Consider the following 24,752-nt stretch of genomic DNA (forward strand, 5'->3'; position numbering starts at 1 on the left):
AGGCGAAGGCAGAAAATTAATATTGTAATATAATAAACTTTGGCAATGTTGAATTTACCTAATTATGTAAATGTGTGGCCTAAAGGGTCTCGTAAAAAAAATTAAGTTTATAGTCACACACTAGTCAATGATTAGTAACACCAGTATATAAGTGTATAATCTATGAGTAACCACTGTCATATTTAAGATTGTCATTTGTCAATTGTTTGACAGTGAAGTGTGTAATTGTAAACTTCATATATATTCATTAAAAATTATAAACATATATTGTTAATTGTATGTAATTAAGTTATGACCTAAGAATTATTTAATAAACAGTGTGTTGATCAATGGAAAACAATATAAAATGAACATGGCGTCCAAAACTATCGTGCATTGTTTGATAATATTTATAGCGACCATAATATCTGCTAGTCAAGGGATAGAAGTACGTAAATTTTTAAATGGTTAAGATTCACCTTTATCAATCCTATTACTTAAATTGCATTTTTAAATTAGATTCCAGAACAGTTCCAGAAGTCCAACCATACAAATAATTGGGCAGTTTTAGTAGATACGTCGCGGTTTTGGTTTAATTACCGGCATGTAGCCAATGTACTGTCAATATATCGCAGTGTCAAGAGATTAGGAATTCCAGATAGCCAGATTATACTAATGATATCAGATGACATGGCATGCAATCCTAGAAATCCTCGGCCTGCTACAATTTTTAACAACGCTCACGAACAAATTAATGTTTACGGTGATGATGTAGAAGTAGATTATCGAGGATATGAGGCAAGTATTTATTATTTAGCCCAAAAACTATTTAACAAATAATTTCTTCCATAGATAAGAAAAATAAATTGCATGTATTAGGGATAAAAGATAGAAGTTCTTAATCCGACACATTATTTACAAAAGAGAATGGCAAAAAAACGCGGGTTCGAATCCCGCCTTGTGATCAATTTTTTTCTATTCTTTCAAAATTTCTCATTTATTTCAATGCTATAAAATTAAAAATTCAACAATATTTTCATTTAATTTCTTTACAGGTTTCAGTTGAAAACTTTGTTCGTTTACTAACAGGAAGGGTTCCACCCAACACACCAAGGTCCAAAAGATTGCTCACAGATGAAGGCAGTAATATCCTTATATACCTCACTGGCCATGGAGGAGATGGGTTTTTGAAGTTTCAAGACTCTGAAGAAATTACTAGTCAGGAGCTGGCTGATGCGCTGGAACAGATGTGGCAGAAAAGAAGGTAATGGGAATCTTGTGACTATGTCGTTCTTTAATACAACATTTTATCAGCAGTCCTTTGAAGATGGAAGACATAGCTATGTTTTAGTTCGAGTTAAAACCAAAGAGGTTTGGAGAGAGTTTGCAGTTTAAATGAAAACCTTTTAATAATAATAAAAAAAGAGTAAATTACAAAATAAACATTCAGTCATATGTAATATGTATTAATCCACCTAATATTATGATGTACATGATAGTAGCTTTGTTGATTTTATTTGCATTTGTCTTTTTCACAGATATAATGAAATATTTTTCATAATAGACACATGTCAGGCATCGTCAATGTATGAGAAGTTTTATTCACCAAACATTTTAGCTACTGCTAGTAGTCTTGTGGGAGAAGATTCACTTTCTGTAAGTTTTTGATTTTTCAGTTCTATCTATACCGCTTCACATATTCATGGATGGTAGTGATTACTCACCGTCAGGCTTACAACCAAGTCACTTGCCCACTATGTCATATTTAGTATTTTATACATAGTTAGTAATAATTTAGAAAAACATCGAAAGTTACAGTAGCTAGGTCTGCATTTTTATTACCTTTTAGAGAATAAGTATTTTAAAAATGTTTTCAGCATCATGTGGACTCTGCAATTGGAGTATATATTATTGATAGATACACATATTATGTATTGGAGTTTTTAGAAAATGTCCATCCAAATAGCAAGAAAACTATGTCTGAATTTGTAAGTATAATCTTTATAACAATTATAGATTGGTAGATAAAACTTTATAGCCTACAAGATATTAACTGTGGGCTAAGATAATGACACTGTAGTCTAGATCGCTAGAAGGTTTTTGTATGTGGTAGTCGAGCACGCTTCGGCACGAATTGGGCCAGCTCGCACCGGGGAAGTACCACACCCCCACAGAAGACCGGCGTGAAATAGCATTCTGCTGTGTTTCGTTCGGTGAGTGGGGGAGCCGGAGGCCCATATCCTTTTCCTGACCCTTACCAGTCCTTTCCTTTATTCCTATCGCCAATCCTTTCTTAATCCCTTCCCAAAAAGTCGGCAATCCATTTGTAGAGGCGTAAGGTCTGCAATGGACCTTATGCCTCTCCAAATGTTCATGGGCGGTGGGAGCGCTTACCATCAGGCCCACCAGCTCCATTGCCGACTGTAACATAAAAAAAAAAAAAAAAAAAAAAAAAAAAAAGGTGTTGCGGCAGGCCAATGAACTAGACCAATTTATAATCATGGGTCTTTAACAACACATGATCCTGATTTGTGGAAGCGCCTTGTGGAGGTACTTGCCCAGCACTCAGATACATTGGGCTGATACAATAAAATACAATATTATTTAGGTGGTACATGACTTGATATTTGTAATGTTTTTTAATCACTGAAATATATTTTCTATTTTTATTTGTTGAATTTAAAAAACAAAATATTATACATTTACATTACCAGTAATCTTTTCAAATTATTATTCTATGGTTTTATTTAAGAATGATATTTTATGATTATGTATAGCCAAATTTATCATTCATTCAACAACTGTAATTTCAATTTCAACTGGAATTTTAATTAACTTCAAAGTGTTATTTTTTTGTTTGTTACGTCATAACCCTTTACCGGGTGAAACGTTTTCGACATTTTTCTTTACATTCAAAAGCTGTTTCTTGTCAGTTGTCATGCAGACACTGACCCCATTTATATTTAGTTTAGTATTTTGTTCAAAATGATTATTTTACATCAAGAATATACTAAATATCTTATGTTATCTTGATTAGTTTACTCACATAATTTTTTGATAAAGTAGAATGTAACGCGTTAATTAATTCTAATACAACAAAATTAATTGAAATCTTATATTTTATCCTAATTTCAGTTGGCGGTATGTCCAAAGCACGCATGTATATCTACCGTGGGAGTTCGACGAGATTTATTCAAACGTGACCCGAGTAAAGTGCAAATCACCGATTTCTTTGGTTCTGTAAGACCTGTCATAATAACTACGGAGCCTATTTATATAGTTGATGTGCCAAAGAGGAAAAAAACGAAGTCTGTGTGAGTGTTTTTTTTATTATTTTTTATTTTACAATTTGAAAATGTAATTAGACCGGAAGTTTTTTTTACAGTTATAGTTATATTTTTATTATTATATAAGTAAGTGAAGTCCCGTGTCCCCTAGTGGGGTATGGGGCAGATGACGTACATCTGTTTCACTGATCGATTTTCTTTATGGACAAGTAGGTGATCAGCCTTCTGTGTCCTGCCAGAACGAGACACTTTTTTATGCTTCCCCACCGGGAATTGAACTCAGGAACCCTCGGTTCTACGCTCATGCGTTAACCACTGTACCAAGGAGGCGGTCAAATATATAGTATTATTGTATACTGTATTATTGTATACAGTATTATTGGCTGTTATTAAATAAGTGTAAGCAGATTATAGTTTTATTTGATAAAAGTAATTTGTGAATCCAATTTTTATTCCACACATCTGTGTTTGATAATTATTTTTCATGCATAAATCCGCACAAAGCGGAAACATCTCTTAAATGAAATTTAAACCTTGAACTACCAATTTTAATCCATTATATATTTATTAAAAATAGCAACAATAATTTCATGATATCACTAATTGATAATGGTTATGATTTTATTTTACAGGAATACAACATTGCGCGAGAAAAGGGCGTATCTACCTCAATTCCCAATGCATTTAATATCAGAAAATACATAGAATATTTAGGATAACATTACCAAATAAAGTATTTAACGATTTATAACTTTTGTTGTATTTATTTACACTGCACTAGCTGTAACCCGCGGCGTCACTCGTGTGGTACCCTGGTAAGAAGTAGCCTGTGTGGTAATTCAGACTATAATCTATCTCTGTACCAAATTTCATATAGATATTATAATGAGCTGTTTTCGCTTGAAATAGTTACAAACATCCATACAAACTTTTGCGTTTATAATATTAGTAGAATATGGACCATACATATTATTACGTATTACGGTTATTTTATTGCAAGAAATCAAGCATTGTTTTAAATTAAACTAGATGTTATCCACAGCTTCGCTCGCGTTGTTTCTGAATATTCGCAAGGAAATCAGATATTTCACCGTAATAAAACCCGGATATAGCGGGTAAAAAACAAAAATAAAATCGATTTTAGAATCTCCTTAACTAAAAGTACTTACATATATGTCATCAAATAGAAAAAAATTATTACAAAGGTAGGTGAATAAAAAAATACTCCATTATATAATTATTTATTTCTCTATTATACTAAGAATAAAATTTATTTAAGAACAACATAACACAACCGACCCGTCCTAATTGGGATATATAATTAAATACATAGCAACAAGTACACGGCACTATATCTCATTCTGATATGAGATCAATTTCTAAGAGACTATAGCACCATTCCAGTTACGTTCATAGGCCATTTCTTTTGGTCTATTCCTTCCATTATCTACAACTATGAAAATCTCATTTATTCTATACGTAAGTAGTTTCTTATTAACTACATTTGTCAAGGGTATTCCAACTTTAGTTTTTAGTATTTATATGTAGTAATCATTCATTGATACAGAAAATATCTACTAATAGACCGTGAATCGTTGTAATACTAAACAATTTTATAACAGTTCAATCCTAGCAAAATAATCGAGCAAATGAATCACAAAATTAGATTCCCAATATTACGTGGTTGAGCTTAATTTAATATGTAGAAAGTTTTTGCATGTTACCTCTTTACGGCTAAATATATTTTTTATTATAATAATGCAGGTTTGTTCTCGATCGCAGTTGGAATAAGTCAATCTTAAATTGTTATATACAAAATAAAAAGTCCATAAAAGACTGAAACGATCAACTTATTACTGCAATATATTATGTATGTTTTCGTCAAAAATCAACACTATAATGAATTTAATATAAATAAATACTTATTCAACATTTAATCGAACTAATTTGGTATAAATATATTGTATGTGCATCTATTATTTTTAATACAATGTAAGTTGAAACAAAATTTATGAACTCAATCAACATATTATAATCATAATAAGAAATAAGGATCACGCTACCTGCTAACGGGTTTTTTTAATTATATAATTTTTTTATAACTGAATTCTTTATAATGATTCCAATGATTCCCATAACTTGCAAAGGTTACATTGAATTGTAGCTTAAATACTATAGAATAGGTACATATATTCTGCAACGCTTACAATTTTATAATAAGAAAATCCTATTCTATTTTTTTATTGAAATGTGCGTTAGCGATGGGTTATGAGAATAAATTAACGAACTTAAAGGCGATATAAAAATATATTACTACATCTTTACGCATCTATTTTGATCTTCTATGTATATGTTATATACCTGGTGTTCATGACTTTAACCTGAAATAGCTTTGTTGGTTTGTTCGTTCATTTTAAAGTGAATTACGGCTAATGAGATGGTTTAACATCGATTATTAAATTATCTACAAATTTTTTAACCACATATCATTTACTTATCTTACCCTGCATTTTGCATGTACTATATTATATTATCTTAGTATTTTCGATACTGATGCAATTTGAAATATGTAACCAGTTAAAATATTTCTAGTTAGATAAAGATTAGGTAGATGTACATATTTTTGATTCGTCCATACATTTTTACAACGTAACAACCATCCTTCTATCCTTATCTTATACAGAGAGTTTTATAATTATATTTGTAGCCAAAAGAAAATATTGTAGTATTATAAATATAACAGGCAAAGTTAAACTTAACATAAACGAGCACGATTTTAATATCTAATTACAAGAACGATTTAATAAAATATTATTTCAAAAATCACGAAAACCTATGAATACATAATTTTTATTGATTAGTGGATATTTTTAAACGATCATAATACGACCATATTCAGGTCATGTTCATTCTTTTGTCTGATGTCAGCAAGATTGTGTTTCGAAATCTTACTTTTATAGCTAATCATAAATTGAATCAGTTGATATATAATTTATTGCTCCGTTCAAATTTAATTAACATGGATAAGGACATTTATTTCTTAAATATTCAATACTCTAACATTTTATGCAGTATGTATAATCAAAATTTATTTTCAAAATATCTTATTCCTGTTAAATAAAGGAAATTTGATTAAAGAAAGTGATATTATTTAAGAACGAAGTGTAGGTACACACTTATGAAAACAGGTATGAAATTTTAGTGCAATTCCAACAGAGTTTATACAAATGAATATAGCGGTGTCATGATGTATTTAAAGGTAGTTCCTATTAATTACCTATAGTCCTATATATAGGTAATTTAATTCTACGGAAGCACTACGAAGTGAATTGGACTACACTTACACTTATAGCTTTTACGTAAAGAATTATAAGTTAATAATAATAATTACAATAAAATTATGAACGTCCTCAATAATCCATATTAACAAACAAACAAACAAAACGGTAACAAGAGAGTAACGTAACAGACCATTTAGAATCTTGACACAGATAAAATATGGAAAATTGACAATAACAAATTACATTACATACGTAGGTACACATTTCACGTACCTTCACAGTTCATACATTACTATCGCTTAAACGTAGGTATTGGTAAATCAATTAGTATTGACTACTAAATACCACGAATTATTTTCAGTCTTTCTTAGTATTTATAACCAACAAATACTGATTATTCATTTTGGTTCCAACTAGCAATAATTCACACTCGTATATAGATCAGCCGCGAGTGGTGCCATCATCTGTTTGAATTATGTCATAGTAACTGTCCAGCGTGTAGTTGAAGAGCTGAAAGTCATACCTGAAACATGATACAGGGCTAATATATTATTTCACGTGAGAAGATCGTACTAAACGTGGCGTGTTCACGCTAAACAATAAACGCGTCGATTATAAACATCCGCAATAATTAGTCCGTTTATGGTTGTCGTATTGACATTGTAGATTTATAAAAGAAATGAATTGTATTCCTAACATCAATCAGTATACGACATCATTCATCATTCATATCTACTTTTATGAACAGTTGATATAGATAACTACCAAAAACCTACCGGACAAAGATATTATCTAGACCTTCTGTCGAATAGGTATTTATTTCAAATAGCATTGCCACGCCAGATATTAATTCACACATTGGTTCTTTACCTCTTTTTGCTTTTTTTATTTTAATTAAATATTGAAAAGTTCTAGAAACTTTCAAAGATTTCATGACCCAATAAAAATGTTCTCAAATCAGAAGCATTGTCCTTGTATCTTCAAATAGACATCATTAATTTATTTATTTAGTACATACCTACCTACCGTCGCTCATTCTAACAATAAGAACATTTTTTATTACTCTGACCTTTATCTAACTGTATCGAATTTATCTAGTACTCTCGATTGTTCCCGACTAAAAAATATACGTCTATGTCATTCCGAAACAATAAATATAATATTTTTGAAAGAAGTGTTATAATGTTGAAAGAAGGTTCGAAATCATCTTATCAATTTCTTCGATTTCAGACAAAATATAAAAACTTTAAACCAACCTCAAAAAAATATTAGTATAGACAAAATATACAGAATAAAATGACTTACTTGTATAAATTATAGAGACCATCCAGTTGCGACTTTTTCAGTCTGGAGTAAAGATGATTGATATTATGCAATGTGTTGGCTCCCTTACCGCTGTTTCGCCACTCCGGTTTGATTATGTCCTGAAGTCGCGCTACTTGGATCAAAAACCTCTGATCCTCCTATATAGGTGACAAAAAAAGGAATATGTAAGGAATTATATTAAATTTATATTACATATTTTACATCGCTTTTGATCGTACGTACCGATCGTACGTTTATCGAACGTACAATTATCGTCTATTTAATCTCAATTAAACAGAGGCGAACTATGTTGTTACTATCCATCGTCGTCGATATCATTATGATCTATGATCTAAGAAAACTTTTCATTACATACACAACAGTATGCGTTATTATTTTAAGGTCTTACGAATTTTCACTTTAGGTAAATACATGATCTCACATAAAAACTCCAACAAAAACTATAAAAAACAGGTTATGATAGCATTACATATATTTAAAACCTTCATCATTTCTAACCACGATGTGTATTGACCCTCTACAGTATGAATGTACACATCGTTATTTTATTTGCCGAAAGAATGTCGAACGAATAAAAAATTGGTCCGTAACGATTATTTGATTTGCTTTCGTAGGTTTTTCCCCTGATATTTTTACTGCTAACATTCAATGATTTTTATCGATGTTATAATGATAAACAAAAAATATGGTCTCTTGATTAAATCAACGATAGTCATAAATTGAAGTTTCGTGTCCTCTGGATTTAAGTAAATTTATCAGCCGTTTTACTGACTTTTTATAGGACTAGCTTCACGCGCCGGCTCCGCCCGGGTAGTCGTAAACTATCCCACCTTTTAAGTTGGATTAAATTACATACGGTGTGCAAATTTGATTATAATCGGTAATGTAGTTTAGTGAAACAAAATGACACGTAAATTATATACATAAAGATTAGATGGTTAGCGTTCTGTACTCTACCAGACCGACGTTTCTTTATTGATATCGGGGGATTAAGATAAATGAATTTTCTTGAATAAATATTTAATTCACTTACGTCAAGGGTCTCAAATTTAAGAATGACGTCGAAGTTAAATTTGCATGGCGTGCAAAAGTTCGTGTAGGGAGTCCAGTGCATGTCCAGGGTTCGCTTCGCCCTCGCTTCGTCCAATATATACGAGACGAACTCCTCGAAGACTGGATACCGCTCTGTTGGCGCTGGATTTGAATCTGTTGCCTGTGGAATGAATAAGCAAAGAAAGAACATTAGTTGGCATCATCTAAAGTAAAACATACGTTAATATAACATATATTAAGTCAATATTTTGTAATTAGAAAGATACATAGTTGATATAACAGTTTACATGTATCTTTAAATACAAGGCATCAAAAACACATAGCATCAATTTTTCCTATTGTAGGTAGTCTATAACAGCACATTTTCCCGGCAGTACGAACGGTTGATAGAAAAGGGATAGGTTGATCATAATGATAATTTTCATTCTAACCGTTACACACAAAAGTATATTTGGAGATATAATACGTATGACATTGTTTTAAGGTAGCATAGGAAAATAGAACATAAAAATAAATTGCAACAACTACACTTTATCTGACCACGAAATCCTCACGACAGAAAGTCGTTAAATAAAAAAATGGCCATGTACACGCAAATTGCAATTCCAACAAGACAGATTCAAGATAATTTTATGGTCTTTGAAACAGTCGTGTCGTTTACAATACCGAGAATATACTTAAAATAACTGTTAGAATACGAGAGCTATTTCGACTTGAAGAAGCTGGCTGTAGGTTTGTTTATTGACTTGAGCTTATCCAAAACACGGAGGTTCTCAATTATCGATGAAAATAAAGCGCCTCTCCTTAGACATCGATTCCTTTGTTAAATCTTAGCATATTGAGTTATATTTCTCGGTCTAAGGTAGCAAGCGTATATAATTGACATCGTTATTTACATCTATAGAAAATTTTTTTGCACATAAATATTTGATCCGGTATGTATATAATAATAATGATTCTAATTATACAATCATAAATTTAAAATATAACAATACAAATCAGATTAAGCCTTTTATCAAATGTAAGAATAATTTTCAATATAAGTATCTAGTATGTGCAACCTCTAGAGCTTTATTTTCTGTCGATTACTAAACAAATATAAATGCAAATTGAAATAGCTTACCTTTCTATACCTCTTTACAATCCTCTGCCCCATCTTGTCGTGAAAGGACATTGGCCACGCATGAACGATCTTATCATTGTACGCTGAAGCCAGTCTTTCTAACGGGTGCCTCACTATAAGGAACGTAAGCGAGTCCGCTTGGGCCTTTCTTAACATCTCAACAGTTGGTCTCGCGTACCTCTTCCTTGCTAGTTCCAAGGGCACCTCTTTGGATCTATTTAAAAACGCCGCTGTGTAATTTGCCATCAAGTTGAAGTTGTACATCCATGAGGTCGATGCCGCTTTGAATATGTTACACCTGTGAGAAATATCTCGATTTAATGCTTATAGAAATTGTCGGCCGAGAAGTAGTAATTGCAATAAAGTTTTGTAAATGTTGCAATTAATTGCAGGTCTATATTTTAATATTCATTATCTATGCACAATATAATATAATGTCATGTTTAAATATTTAAAACATGTCGTCACGAAAATCTTTATTATGATTTATTTATATGGATGCCAAAACAAAAACTCTTATAAGAAATGTGATGATAAAGAAAAGTTCTATTAATTATCTGTGGTAACCCAAGTAATGTAAGATGATATAAATTTGTGTGTGTAATGACGATCACAAAGCAAAGTGCACTCTCTAGTGAATTTTCTAATTTAATTGCTCCGTGTGCGTTTAAAGATGTAGTAAAAGTTAGAAGATAATTAATCATTAGAAAGAGACAGCACTATCTTAGTTGGTAACGTTATTCAAAGATTATGAAACGACCATTATGTGTCATATATCTTACCATATAACGTGGTACTGTCGATTGACGAGATATTCCCACGCGGACGCCTTTTGACTAGAACTATCCAACCCAAGTCGCGAGCATTCCCTACTCAAGTAATTTCTTCTAGCCTCCATTCTAGCTCCGACTTCGAGAAACTTCTCCTTTGACAGAAGCCCATCAGAATGAGTACCGTTTTCAAAGACATACTGAAACAAAGTAATACATATTTATATACGTATTATAATAAAAAATACTAAATTTCATCGTGCTAACAAAATGTGCTCAAATCGTTCTGGTTAATGATAAGCAATTATTATTAAAGGCATAGTAAAATAGACGTCTCTATTGTTAGCAGTTCGTAGTTTTATTAGCTATTTATTTTTTCTATGATGTCCGAACAATTGTCTAAATCGTGGTATTTGGATCACATCAATCATCCACCAAATTACATTGTATGGATGTGAGGTTTTTTGGCGATCTTCACTATACTGTTATAATAGATACAGCTAAAATATTAATATTTTATTCAAAGAGATCGAGTTTACATATTACGCAATACTTAACAGATAAATTATTTATTTCATAAATAAAAAAAAAAATCGATGTTGCCATCATAAGTCAAAATCGAATTTGAAATTTCTAGACTCGAGAAGAAGATTCGAATTTTAAACTTTTATGTGCCCATATTTCACACCGCAAGCCATTATTTCTTTGATACACAAATGGATTTATGCACGTTTTCTTGTTTTAAAATCTTATTTGAAAGAAGAAAAGATTTTTAAGGTCAATGTAACACATAAAAAATATTTATTAATTATCGAAATAAGCCGAGCATTGGAAATTTGTTTTAAAATTATATTAACACGTTGAAATATGTTTCGTATATCGTTTAAAATTGAAAATAACAAGTGCGTTATATTTTTACGGCTCATGGGCTTAATGAATAAAGAATTTTTTTCAAGCTAGTAGCATTTATACGTAGAGAGTATGTGGACTAATTTCATATACATAGTTTATTTTTGTCATGCAACACGCCATTCGAGAATAATATGTCACGTATGTATTCATAGATTGTTTTCTGTGATAAGCTAAAATTTATTACCAAGTATAGGTTTTCAGGTTAAATTTTTTCTTTGAATAAAATTGATAATATTTTTGGGTGAACCGCTGAAACAAAAAAAATATCCTCGGTCATACAAGGTCATTCGCGCCGCCCCCTCACGTTGTATGTATGTAGCCTATAATTATAGAACTCAGAGATCATGTACATACTATGGTATATTTTCTACAAAAAAAGGTCAGCAACGTCCCTGCGAAGACCGAACCACTCTAAAATCTAACACAAGTCCAAACGACAATTCCCTATCAAACACAAAAAATAATCGTATCATGCGGTTGAAAACCGACGGATTTATCGATTAACAAACCAAAAAATAAATAAATTTCAGTCGAATTGAGAACCTTCGTTCTTGGGATATCTATGGATAACAACAAGCAACGATTCAAATTCAAAATGATTTATTGTGATTAACAGGTTATATACGATAATATAGGTATTTATTACTGACTGATAATGTATATCGCCGGATAATCCAAGATTATTCCTTGTTGTATAATTAATTACATAGTATTTATTGGTCGATAAATTGCTAGCTGTAGCCCGGGACCTCATTCGTTACTTATTTCATTGTTTTGTAGTCCTTTTTAAAATTATGACATTTATGATACGAGCAGATAAATTTCGATGTTTTACAAAAACCTTTGCAGGATGAATGTGTGGATAAACTATGTATAAAATTTTGTCTATTTAGTTAATAATAAAAAACTAAACAACACATGCAAAGTACCATTATATAATTCGCTCTACTTAGTTCAGCATAGGATAGAAATGCTAACTTCTATTGTAATTCTTGGACAATTTACATAAACTACTACTAGCCAATTGTTTACCAGTTATAGCCATTTAATTACGTAAATAGATATTACCGGACTGGCTTGTAGTTCGAACCAATACGATTAAATATTCCGGTACGGTTCCGGTACACCGGTATCAGGTACCGTAGTCAAAGGACGTAAAAACAGAAACTTTATTACTGACACTCCGTTGTCCGTCCTTCTGTTTGTCTGTCAAATCAGTGTACCGCGTGAACCGAGATAAGTAGAAAGCCAAAATTTTCACAGATTATCTATTTCTCTTGCTGTATTTTAATCAATACAAAAAAAAACTTCGTGACGCGTGACCGACTTTTATAGTTTCTTACGAAACAGACGAAGACTAGAAAGATAAACAATAAAAACAAAAGTTCTTCTCTTAAATATTGAAGAAAAGCGAAGGGCTATGACCAAAACCGCACGAGCGCGCGTCGGTCGAAAATTAAACAAAAGCACGATACAACAGACACCTTATGCCATCTAACGAAATTTGTATGGAGTTATTCAAAACTTTCGTCTATAACACAATTGGGCGACGATAACTTGTAAACTAGTGTGATAGATTTTGTTTTAACTTCGTTATAATGTATAGACTGGGTCCTATCGTATGATTTTCTAACAACAACCTCTTAGTTGGTCGAGGCCCTTCTAAAACTTATCTATCGAAAACTGACACTATAATTCAATTTTGATAGGCAGCTATACTAAATAAGTCAAAAACGATGTACTAAACAGAAAAACGGTCTTCCGACGTTTTTGAAAGATCCTCACATTACAAAAAGGGTACCATAAAATGTTTCTTTCAAGATTTTATTCAACCTATTTTTCCAACCAATAAGAGCTACAACATGGTCAGTCGGTCATACGGTTATGGCGAAACCATAAAGGGGTTTTTGATAACTACAGAATCCTTAAATGTGGGTCTATCACACTACGGTAAATGATGCTCGTTTGATCATGTTTTTATTAGATTAGAATGGGAGTACTTACCCACACGCTAGCTTGAAAAACGTGAAGGTTATAAATATAAAACATGTATGAGAATATAGTATACATCATATATTGTGCATTATGTCGATTGTTGATGATTGTTTAAACACATCGCTATTCATAACACGAATCCTTTATCGACATGCGAAGTACTTACAAATGAAACACGTAAAATGCCTAACGGCACACAATTCAATCCCATCGTACGGTATTATATTTTTTAACTTACCCACTGGATTATCACCTCCTTGGTACAGTGGTAAACGCGTGAGCGTAGAACCGAGGGGTCCTGGGTTCGATTCGCGGTGGGACAATAAAAAAAAAAATGTCTCGGTCTGGCAGGACGCAGAAGGCTGATCACCTACTTGTCCATTAAGAAAATCGATCAGTGAAACAGATGTATATCATCTGCCCCATACCCCAGTAGGGGACACGGGACTTCACTTTACTGGATTATCACGTGACCGTAACAGCCAGGAAGGAAAAGAATTTTGACTTGCCAATAATGTGACTGAATTTTGTCTCGTTTACGAAACGGCTTGGCCGATTTATATATTTCTTTTTGTACTTTTATGTGATAAGGTGAAGTGTTTCGGAAGATAAAATTTTCCGGGTCGTTATCATCCGTCCGTCTGTCGTGTAAAATCGTAGTTTTAAATAAATAAATTACTTATTTAATTGAATTTGACATTACTATGACAGACTACATTACTATGACAAGGGCACCGCAGGGACACCACAATTTTATTGGAAATTTTTAATTCCGTACTTACGGTAACCTACTTATACTTAAGAGATTATTTGTTTAAGCGTGTTTATCTCAGGGACTGCTGATCCGATTTGAATAATTAGGATCAGTGTTAGATAGTCCATTTGTGGGATAGATATAGATTATATACTAAATTATGGTATACTAGCAGTCCACCCCGCCTTCACTTATGGTACACATATAGCCTATAGCCTTCCTCAATAAACGAGATATCTAGTTTTTCAATTTTTCAAATCGGACCTATAGTTCCTGAGATTAGTGCATTCAAACAAACAAACTCTTCAGCTTTATAATATTAGTATAGGTTATATGACATAATGTACGACGAAGGTTAATCCGCGGGGCACCGCTTATAATCTCACTATACAACATACACTCAATGTTTCAATTAATTATTTGTGCATACCTTGAACTACAATATAAAACAAAAAAATAATTGAAATCATCTCACCTTGTCATATAGAGCACGCAATAAAGCGTGGCACGTGCATAACCAAAACTTTGAAATCAATTTCGTTTTATACTACTAAATGTTGTACCGATGTACCGATGTTGGTTCGAAGCAATAAATACCCTATATCATTCTATAGCCTTCTATCCCCAAACACAAAAAGCATGTGAAATACTTCTAGTAAGTTGTGCTGCGATGTGAAAGAATGATGATTAAGATGCATTCTAATGTTGTATATGTTTCTCCTTTTATATAAAAAAATATAAATATTTTGCATAACATTTATTTTTAGGTGTTAGGTACCCATAACTAAATTTGTAAAAACTGTATAATTACTGCGTATTAAATTACTTAATAACGAGACAACTTTATTGGCTGGTATAAATAGATATGCAAGGTTATTTAGGTTTTCCTCGAGTATAATTTAATGTGGTCACACATACAGGATAGATTATCCCTTTATCCCTGCGTGCCAGCGTTACATTAAAATTATAATAATTTTGCAGTTCACATTTATATCCAATTTAATATAGTGCCGAACTTTATACATTATTATTATAGAGAGCTATAATTTAATTTAAAAATTCGTTATACCACATGAGTATAATAAATAGATAAGGAAAGAAAAGGCTAGATAGTAGAATTAGTAGTAGAATAAAATTATCAAACAAAATTATGTGTTCGAACAATTTTTCTGTCTCTGCACTAAGTGCTGAATATATCTGCGCTATCGTTATATTATGAGATTCAGATGAAATGAATATTTAATTTGCAGTTTTATGAACATGTATACAACAGACACACATGTCGTTTATATATTTCTTAAAATTCACATCTATTTAAATTGCCGCTGTTTGTGGGATCAGTGTCAAGGTTCACCACCACGCAAGTTTTACCTTCAATCGTAATAAATATATTGCATTTGAACAAATAAATGAAATTGAAAAAAATTTATACATTTATATCTACCTATATATTAGTATTGATTCATAACATCAAGTTGAAATTTTTGTTTTATTTGAACGCGCAAACTTAGGAAATAATGGTTCTAATTGATTTTTTTTTTGGGATACATAGTCCATTTATTAAGGTAGACTATAGCCTATATAATTACAACGCACGTGGATAAAAACGTACACACACATCTAGTAATAAAGTAAAATATATCGACAGAAGGTGGGAGGGAAAGTCTTCGGCCATGCTTCCAAGCGTTGTAGGCAGTGGATACGAGCAAGGGAAATAAAAGTTACTTCAAATTGAAAGTCGGTTGTAATTCAAATTTAAATTAAATGACAAAATCACTTTAACCGTTAACTTAATTTTACACTTGAAATTGCAACGCGGTACAGTTCCCAGGAGACTTTCTGTCGCAGAGACGGCTGGACAATTTCTGACCGTCCCGCTCGTCTTACGCCCGTCCTAGTCCTATCCGACAAATATATTAGTATTGAGAAATAGTTTTATTAAGTTTATACAAAAAAACAGTACATAAGTTTTGTAACACGTATGGGCTAGTTTTGTTCAATAGCAAAAAAAGTCTTCATTACTCCCAAAACACTGAACCGATTTACATGTTAATTGGTAAAAAGATTGTTTGAGACTCGAGCGATGCGGATAAAACCCCGGTTATATCTATCTTTTCCTTTGACATCGTAGGCGAAGCCAGGAGCAGAAAGCTAGTGTGTAAGTATATATATATACTATGTATTATAATATACATTATGACATTAGTTTTATTATATCGAAATCCTACTCAAATAAACATTAAAGACTTAAAAAGTATAAATATACAAAAGTCTAAAAAATATTGACTTGATGTATAGTTTGTTCGTATAAAGAAATCTTCCAAAAAACTGGATTCACCAGCAAAAAAAAATCATGAATCAGAAACGAGTATTCCGAAGATTCATAAAAGGGCCATTTTATAAGGTAGGCTTGCCATAGGAATCAATCTGTACAGGTTTTGCGGTTTTTACCGTATTTGTCTCACTGACTCTGAACTTGGCAGTAAGTGGAACGTGTCTTTCATAAAAGCGAGTTTTTTGTCTGAAGGCTTACCTTAATTGAATGATGATTAAAGCCACTGACCTCAAAGTATTACACTGTGCCACTTGAAGTTTTAAACTCAAATTATGTAAATGTATGTAAAAATTGTCATAGTCCACTAATTTAAGAAATAAGGAAAATAATACATTATGCTAGCAGTCACCAATGATATAACGTAAGAAATGTCGTCCCCTATGACGGTTGCTCGTGTGCTGTCTGGGTAGTTTCCCCCTGCCTCTTTATATTTGCATACTAATATCGATTTTTTATATTTTCTTGTACACAGCGGAGGCAAAACCTAACTTACCAACCGTAAAGCCATAAATGATCTAATAAAGTTCTTCACCATACATGATCTAATAATAAATGATACAGCCATAAATGATCTAATAATATTTTCACATATCTAATGATTGTTGACTGATAACCAATGTCATGCACTATGATACCACTAGTCGACGGTAATTGAACATAGGTATATAAACAAAATACCTAAAACATTCCTGAGAGTCAGCTACATCATGTTTATAGCCATGAATAAATGCTCTTTATGATGGCTATTACAGTTTATAAAGTATTTTGCGACGTGGGAATTCGCACTCATTACACGATTACAAAAATAATTACTGAAATGGGTCACTTGTCTAATTATTTCTGTTCGTTCATGTTACGTCATTGCCGGTGTATATTTTTTGCGATCACATATTTCAAGGCTCGCCTATTTTAGTTACCCACGATATTGTTCACAGTAATGAATCACTTTGAGGCGTGGTATTATTGAATATTATATTCTATTAAACATATTGGTTGTTTGAATCAAGTTTATCGAAGAAATGTAGCACTCTATCGTAGTCTTGAATGCATTGAATTTTGGCAGCAACGAGTAATCGGGACTTAAACTAGTAGAAGGTTACATAGTGCATATCAAAGTGAACGATCACGTGGAACAGTCACAGTCTTCAAGGGCGAATGATCCCACTTAACGGAGAAAAAATCGGCTATATGGTAAATAGCTAAGTCATCCCAGAATTCCGATGTGGCACTTCTAGATTTGTAGCCAGGCAACTAAAATTCCTAACCACTATCCAACGAAGCATCAGGTCAAGGTTGACATGTTGAGTATATGAATATTTTGGAGTTTTAACACAGTATGTGAAGTTTGAAAAATTGTTGTATTAGTAAAATATAACATTTCTATTTACAATAACAGGTTTTATTTCAGACCTCAATTTATAGCAAATCCATTTAAGTATGGCCTCTGCAAATGTTTATGGTCGGAGGAGCGCTTACCATCCTCCAGAGCGAAACATCAGGCGACATTTCCTTGGCAAATAATGACATATTATAAAAATATATATTTAAAACAGCAGTTTATGCCCAACAAATCCGATTACGGGAAAACTGTGAACTTATTGTACAAACGTCACAAACCTATTAATCTTTACGTCAAATACAGTGACGTGAGGAAATCAAATTAAGCTAACGTATGCCGTGTAGATACTCGCTATCCATTGCTTTGCTCGCATTTGTAATGGAAATTCGTTTGGATCTGGAACAAAGCTGCATCCGAGTTTTTGTTAGCCCAGTTAATGCCAGCGAATAGTGTCGGCTATGCATATGTGTCAGTTTCATGTATCCATTGAAATGTGCATTTTCAGTGTGTTTTGAGTGTTATTCTTTTAATACTGTATCAATTACAAAACAGTACGTAGGTATTAATCTTTTTTTGCAGCTTTCATACAAAAGATATTGTGTTTAAGTAGGTATAAAACCCGAGAACGGGCTCAAACTAATGTTGACTTTTGTTTTTGTTTGAGCATTAGGAGGCTTGCAGGTCAACGATAATCAATATCCGTACTCAGTAATATGCGACAAAAATACTGATTTAGTACTACTTGCTTACTATTTAGTACTAGTTTAGTAGTACTTTCTTTTATTATTGAATTCAAATACACGATGTACAAACTGGAGCTTTACAAAAATCATATATAAGGATTTAGCTTGCTTAGAATCTAAACCTACAGGAGTAAATTAGAAGGTTTGAAATAGTATATACACTGGTACAAATATGATAAAATCATAATAGTATGTATGTTTGTAAAATGTTCTCTCTGGAACTGCTCAACCAATTTTGTCACAGGTATTTACTTCACGTAACCTCTGAATGCTACACTATATAAATAGAATAAAATAATACACTACAATAAATAACCTAACATTCGATTTATCGGCAGAAACCAAAGAGCCGACCAGTACAGATAATGTAACTAATAAAAAATCAAAAAACAAAAAAAAAACCATCGCCATTTTACAAACATTAAAATAAATGTTATCTACATTTGCTTCCTCTACCTACGGACCAAGTCACTAAGTACTATCTTGCATTCAAATTTCAGTATTTATGAGATAAACAAAGTAATATAAATATATATACTATGTTCGATGTACCGCAACGCAAACACATTACCGTATCAACGCTGTTATCACGATTATGAACGCTATTTCGCAAAAATCGATTGAACGGCCGACCATTTTCGATGGCCGTTATATTGTGTTATTTCTCGTACTTTCGTTGACCCTAATTGCTTCCCAACAATAAAGTCATTGTAAACACATCAATGCAGCGAAGCAAATATCGCCTCGTTTTATTAAATGCATTGAACCACAGCGTACATTTTTTTGTATATTTGTGACTTTAAATTCAAAAATTAAAATACAAATCACGCGACTTTTGGTTTAATTTATTGTTGTTATACTAAAAGTATGTTGTATTTGTTATCATAAAAAATATACGCGTATTTATTTCATAAAATATTAAAAGTATAAATTACGTGTCCCGTTGTTTGTTCCCGATTCCTAAACTACTCAACCGACTTTAATCAAATTTGCACACCTTGTTCAGTTTGATCCATTTTAAAAGAGAGGATAGTTTATATTATATAAATTACGTTAAATGTCTACTCATTCGGAACCAGGGCGAGTAATTAGTAATTTATAAAATTCTTTATTAAACTTTACGATATTGAGTGCGGTACGGAACATAGTTACTATTAGTCTAATCTCTAATCTTCTATGTTTTATTGTTAACATGTTCATCTGACCACCATTGCAGATACAAAACCTTTGTTGTATCACATTGATGAAGGAAGCAATACTTTTATCACTTTAAACATTTCGTTAAACCATGCAATGTGCAAAATTTATTGTACACTTATAAGTTCTACATTCAATTGTTTCTATTCTGAAACTACTACAACAGCAGGAGATCAGTTTCCTCAGAATTAAAAGCACGAATGTAAATGAAAGTTAAGATTGTTTCACGTTCTATTGTCTTAAGCGTACGAGAAGTGTTATTTAGGTGCATTGTGAGAAAACGACGCAATGCGGTAGTCACCGGCCTTGCAAATGCACTAGAAATATGTTAACTCTATGGAAACTCAGGCTTTGTTCAAACTTGAGAGTTGGAAGTTTTGTTCGTAGAATTTTCATGACCTATTATTGTTGGACAACGCGTGCGTATTATGGTTTTAATATGTATTTGAGATTGGCAATACAGTATCAAAATACATAAGTATAATACGATTTTTTTCTTAATTTGAAATGCAGAGTTTTGTGTTCATTGTTACAGAATTTAGAGAAAAATCGATAACATTTTCAAATACCTTTACGTCATTTATCATACTTCTTATAGTGGCCTTTCGTTCCAATTAGCACCACTGTTTTACATAACGTATACTATTATAATATTATCAATGACATAATGATGTTATAACGTATTTCATTAACGTAAGGAAGTGAGGAAGCTTAACAGAGTATCTACCTAGATCTTATAAAAATTACAAATTGCGTAATTTTACAAGATTGCATACCTATACTTTTAATGAAAGGAGGATATATTATAATTTATAATACCTATGCATTGTATATTTGTTTGCAAGTATACGAATCCCTTATATTAAATTATGCATTAGATTCAGAATAACGTGGGCGTTGAATCTCAACCCTTGCAATAAAAGATTCCAGTTATTGTTCGTAAATATTCAATTATATTTAGTCTTGCTTTTATTAAAAGAGATTTGTGACGAATAATATAAAAGTCTATTTCACGGATTATATGTATACCTACTGATGTAATAAAAAGAAAAGATTATATATATGAAAACATTGTGAATTTTATGCCATTAAGAAGGCTCATACTTACTGATTATTTTATTTTGTAATTTTTTTATCCTGGGCAACCCGGGAGTAGTCAGGACTAACGGCTGGTGAAATATGTATTGTTGTTTGATGCTCAAATTTAAACATCTATTTTATATTTCAGAGCTATTTCAATAGTTTTATTTTACATACAAAACAAAAAGGCATTGTATTTTCAATGTTTTTGTTCTGACAGGTGTTCAAATATTTCAAGATTTTAAGGCCTCATTGTTTAACAATGAGGCTTTAGGATTAACAATGTATGATTAATAATCATATTTTTGTATTATTCTTTAGGTACAAACTTACTTTAGATTATTGTAACTACCTACTAACAAATATAAATAGACCGAGAAAGAAAATGCTAGAATAGGTAATCATGGTTAAAGATCGATTTATTTTCCGTAGTTAGGGATGTAGCTATCCAAGGATTTCTTACTATTAATATTTATAGACTGGCATGATTGATTCTCAACAGTCTACTGTTATCTGTTTTAACAAATTGGTAGCAGAAATATTGACAACAGATGTTTATCTTGGATGTTCTTGGTGTCTTGGGTTTACATAAGGGATCCATTACATTTTACCTACTTAATGCCTACACATACATATATTGTTTGTGAAGATTTACTTTATGTTTTATTCAAACAAAAATTCTAATTGTTTATTGACTTGTTGAAATATGTACATCACAATAATATATGAAATCCGCGCATTCGGGACAGAGTTGAATGAATAATCATATATTTTGTAACAAAATAGCTTATAAACAATATTCCCAGATTTATCAAATTCATGTAATGTATCTGTATGTACTACTAACAATCTTAAAAATTTTTTATAAAATTGTATGTTTATAAGAATTTCTATATGTGAGAAATTTTGATAGAATAGAAAAAATTTGATCACGAGGCAGGATTTATAAAGCATTTCAATGCTATAAAACTAAAAATTAAAATTTCTATATGTGACAAAATTATTTCCGATTGAATTACCATAGACAAGGTTACTCGATTTCTTTCGTAAAGAGTTATAAGAAACTTGCCAGATCTCTAGAAATGGGGTAAGTGATGAGTTGCTATGCGAAGCTTAGTGGTTAATACGCAAACTTTTCATTAGCCATTCTTTGATGCTTTGAATAGTACTTTCTAAGAATGAATCCTTTGTTGCAAAGGCACTTTTAAAACTAGGCCTTTGCGTGTTGAATAGTGCTCATTATCACAATGTCTATAAAAATATTGCAGATTGTCTTATTTTACAAATAAGTGTTAAACATTTCAGTAATTGTTTTGATCTTGTTGTATTATAGTGATACAGAAAAGTTCCAAACAAACATAAATATCTAATGTAAAAATTTGTCTGATTACCTACATAAATTATCATTTATCTTAGCAAGAAATACACATATTCTCATGAGAAGAGCTGAAATAAGATTATTTTGGATAAAAATGACAGTTCTTTTTAATTTTGCGTCATTGTAAAAGCCAAAAAATTTTTTGTCAGTATTTATGGTACGAGTATAAAGGTTTTGTATTGCCCTAATTATTCCAAAAAATGGGTATAAAGTAGATACACGTACAATGTACATAGTACGTATCAATAATAGGGCAATTTTTTTCATTATTTGCTTAACGCGTGTTAAAACATGAGTTGATATTGACCGACAGTCGTGTAAAATAAAAAAAAGCACCGACCTACGCTATGAATTGAGAAATCTATCATTTGGGATCGTCAGTTGTGTAGGCAGTAGTTATAAAAAATAGCGCTACAGGCAACCGAAACCTTTACCGCAAAGGATATCAACTGCAACCATAGACTCCAAACCCGCTATCTTCACAATGTAACGGTCGTATACCGATACAATGGATCATTATGACGAACAGTGGACTTATTAGGCCCGACAAAGCGGCCGACAAATTGTTTTTGATTCAATACAAATAATAGGCTTGGACTATAATTACACGAGTATAGAATGTGAACGTAATGAAAAGCATTCATGATAGCGGTACGTATATTACCAACTGGTCACAAGCGTAGTACGTACCTAAGTGTATGTTGGCTGGAAAATGAATAGTACTTAAAAGTAGTTCGGAAAAAATTAACATAATATATCTAATATTTAAGCGAGTAATTTATCTATTACCATATCTGCCTCTGTTCTTATGTATAATTAATTATTCTTAAGACGGATGAATGATTTAGTCTAAACAAAAGACGTTGGTAAAATATACATTATTAATTTTGTTTTTGCTCTGCATATGTTGAAGTATAAATATAAAAAAAACTAACGAATTCAATATATCAATCATATCAGCATAAAATAAAAATTTTCGTTAACCCTTATGTAATAATTTTACGCCCTGTTAATCGACTAACATAATATTCGACACATTTAACGGCAATGCATTTAGCCGCAATATTCATGCTATTCTTAAAATTATTTGTTTAGCGTGAACATAGCCATTTAGATGTTTGCACGCATGGCGATGTACTTATTTTACGAATTTTATCGGCGAAAATTTTGTAAATAATAATATATATTAAAGCGTTTTACCGTGTGCAGACTTCGGCTGCTGTCAGATTCCACAAACGATTCCATGGTGATTCATTTTTTAGAATTCCCTTATTGTAAGATCAAACACGCCTCACAGGTTTGCCACGTATAAATTAGTTTCATTTTCAACATAAAATAAATAGTATTGTGCAGACTTTTTTATGTTTGATAATTGTATCTTTTATTTTTGTTTAAAAATTTAAATCCTATTAATAAAGATCTGAATTGTATAAAAGCTCGGGTATATTTATTGTAAGCTTACGCTTACTTAAGTCGGATCAGGAAATGCCAAAAAGGAAAAAAAACTATTGACCTTCAATGCAATTGAACTAAAAATGTTAAAAAAAAAGTATATCTTAATATATATATATCTCGTGTCACAATGTTTGTCCTCAACGGACTCCTAAAACACTTAACCGATTATAATAAAATTCGCACACCATGTGCAGTTCGATCCAACTTGAGAGATAGGATAGTTTAAATAATTTTAATTACGATAAATGACAACCCGGGCGGAGCCGGGGCGTGCAGCTAGTACATATATATATACAGAAGAAGCAAACCGATGTAGCGGTCTGTGGTTTTAGACATAGCGCTGCGGTATCTCTATTTCTAGAAAAAGTAGTCAAACGTTGATATTCTTGTATGACGTTTTCGCCGTATTCGATTTAAAATATTGTCTTTTTATATTCAACCAATGTTTCCCATAATAAATACTTTTTACATCTCAAAAATAACATAAAGTGTCTAATGCCCCTGTAATTTGTATTCCAAATCTATAAAGTATTGGTGAATTGGTACTATTATTTAATTTATTGTAGACAAAAGGCATCATTGAAAGGATTTGATTACGTAACGAAATTCATATAAAACATATGAGTCATTGCTATGTGAAACTCAATTGTGTAAACCGAAGTTGTTATTACATTACAACATTAATTGGTAAAGTAAGTAATTATGCCATGGTATCGTCAGTGTCATCTATAACTATACATAGAAT

The 24,752-nt window shown here is 31.7% G+C and overlaps 2 protein-coding genes across 6 annotated transcripts in view; one reads left to right on the plus strand and one right to left on the minus strand.

Annotated features, from left to right (window-relative positions):
* Window positions 1–255: 255 nt before the first annotated feature.
* On the plus strand, window positions 256–4,017 carry LOC119831696 (putative GPI-anchor transamidase). Its single transcript, XM_038355154.1, has 7 exons — window positions 256–427; window positions 499–777; window positions 1,035–1,243; window positions 1,518–1,635; window positions 1,857–1,967; window positions 3,115–3,293; window positions 3,899–4,017. Exons 1-7 carry the CDS (start codon window positions 347–349, stop codon window positions 3,969–3,971), a joined length of 1,050 nt encoding a protein of 349 aa, XP_038211082.1. The 5' UTR covers window positions 256–346; the 3' UTR covers window positions 3,972–4,017.
* Window positions 4,018–4,491: 474 nt separating this feature from the next.
* Window positions 4,492–24,752, minus strand: part of LOC119831603 (carbohydrate sulfotransferase 11) — a 35,903-nt gene continuing 15,642 nt past the window's right edge. For all 5 annotated transcript variants that reach the window (XM_038355028.1, XM_038355029.1, XM_038355025.1 and 2 more), the window contains 5 exons: window positions 10,832–11,019; window positions 10,050–10,347; window positions 8,907–9,086; window positions 7,853–8,010; window positions 4,492–7,070 (listed from right to left, as the gene is read on the minus strand). In XM_038355028.1, coding sequence (XP_038210956.1) covers window positions 6,989–7,070; window positions 7,853–8,010; window positions 8,907–9,086; window positions 10,050–10,347; window positions 10,832–11,019 — 906 coding nt within the window. In that variant the 3' untranslated portion in view covers window positions 4,492–6,988. The remainder of the gene's footprint in view (window positions 7,071–7,852; window positions 8,011–8,906; window positions 9,087–10,049; window positions 10,348–10,831; window positions 11,020–24,752) is intronic.

Source organism: Zerene cesonia, chromosome 14 (assembly GCF_012273895.1).
Source record: "Zerene cesonia ecotype Mississippi chromosome 14, Zerene_cesonia_1.1, whole genome shotgun sequence".
Taxonomy (NCBI): Eukaryota; Metazoa; Arthropoda; class Insecta; order Lepidoptera; family Pieridae; genus Zerene; species Zerene cesonia.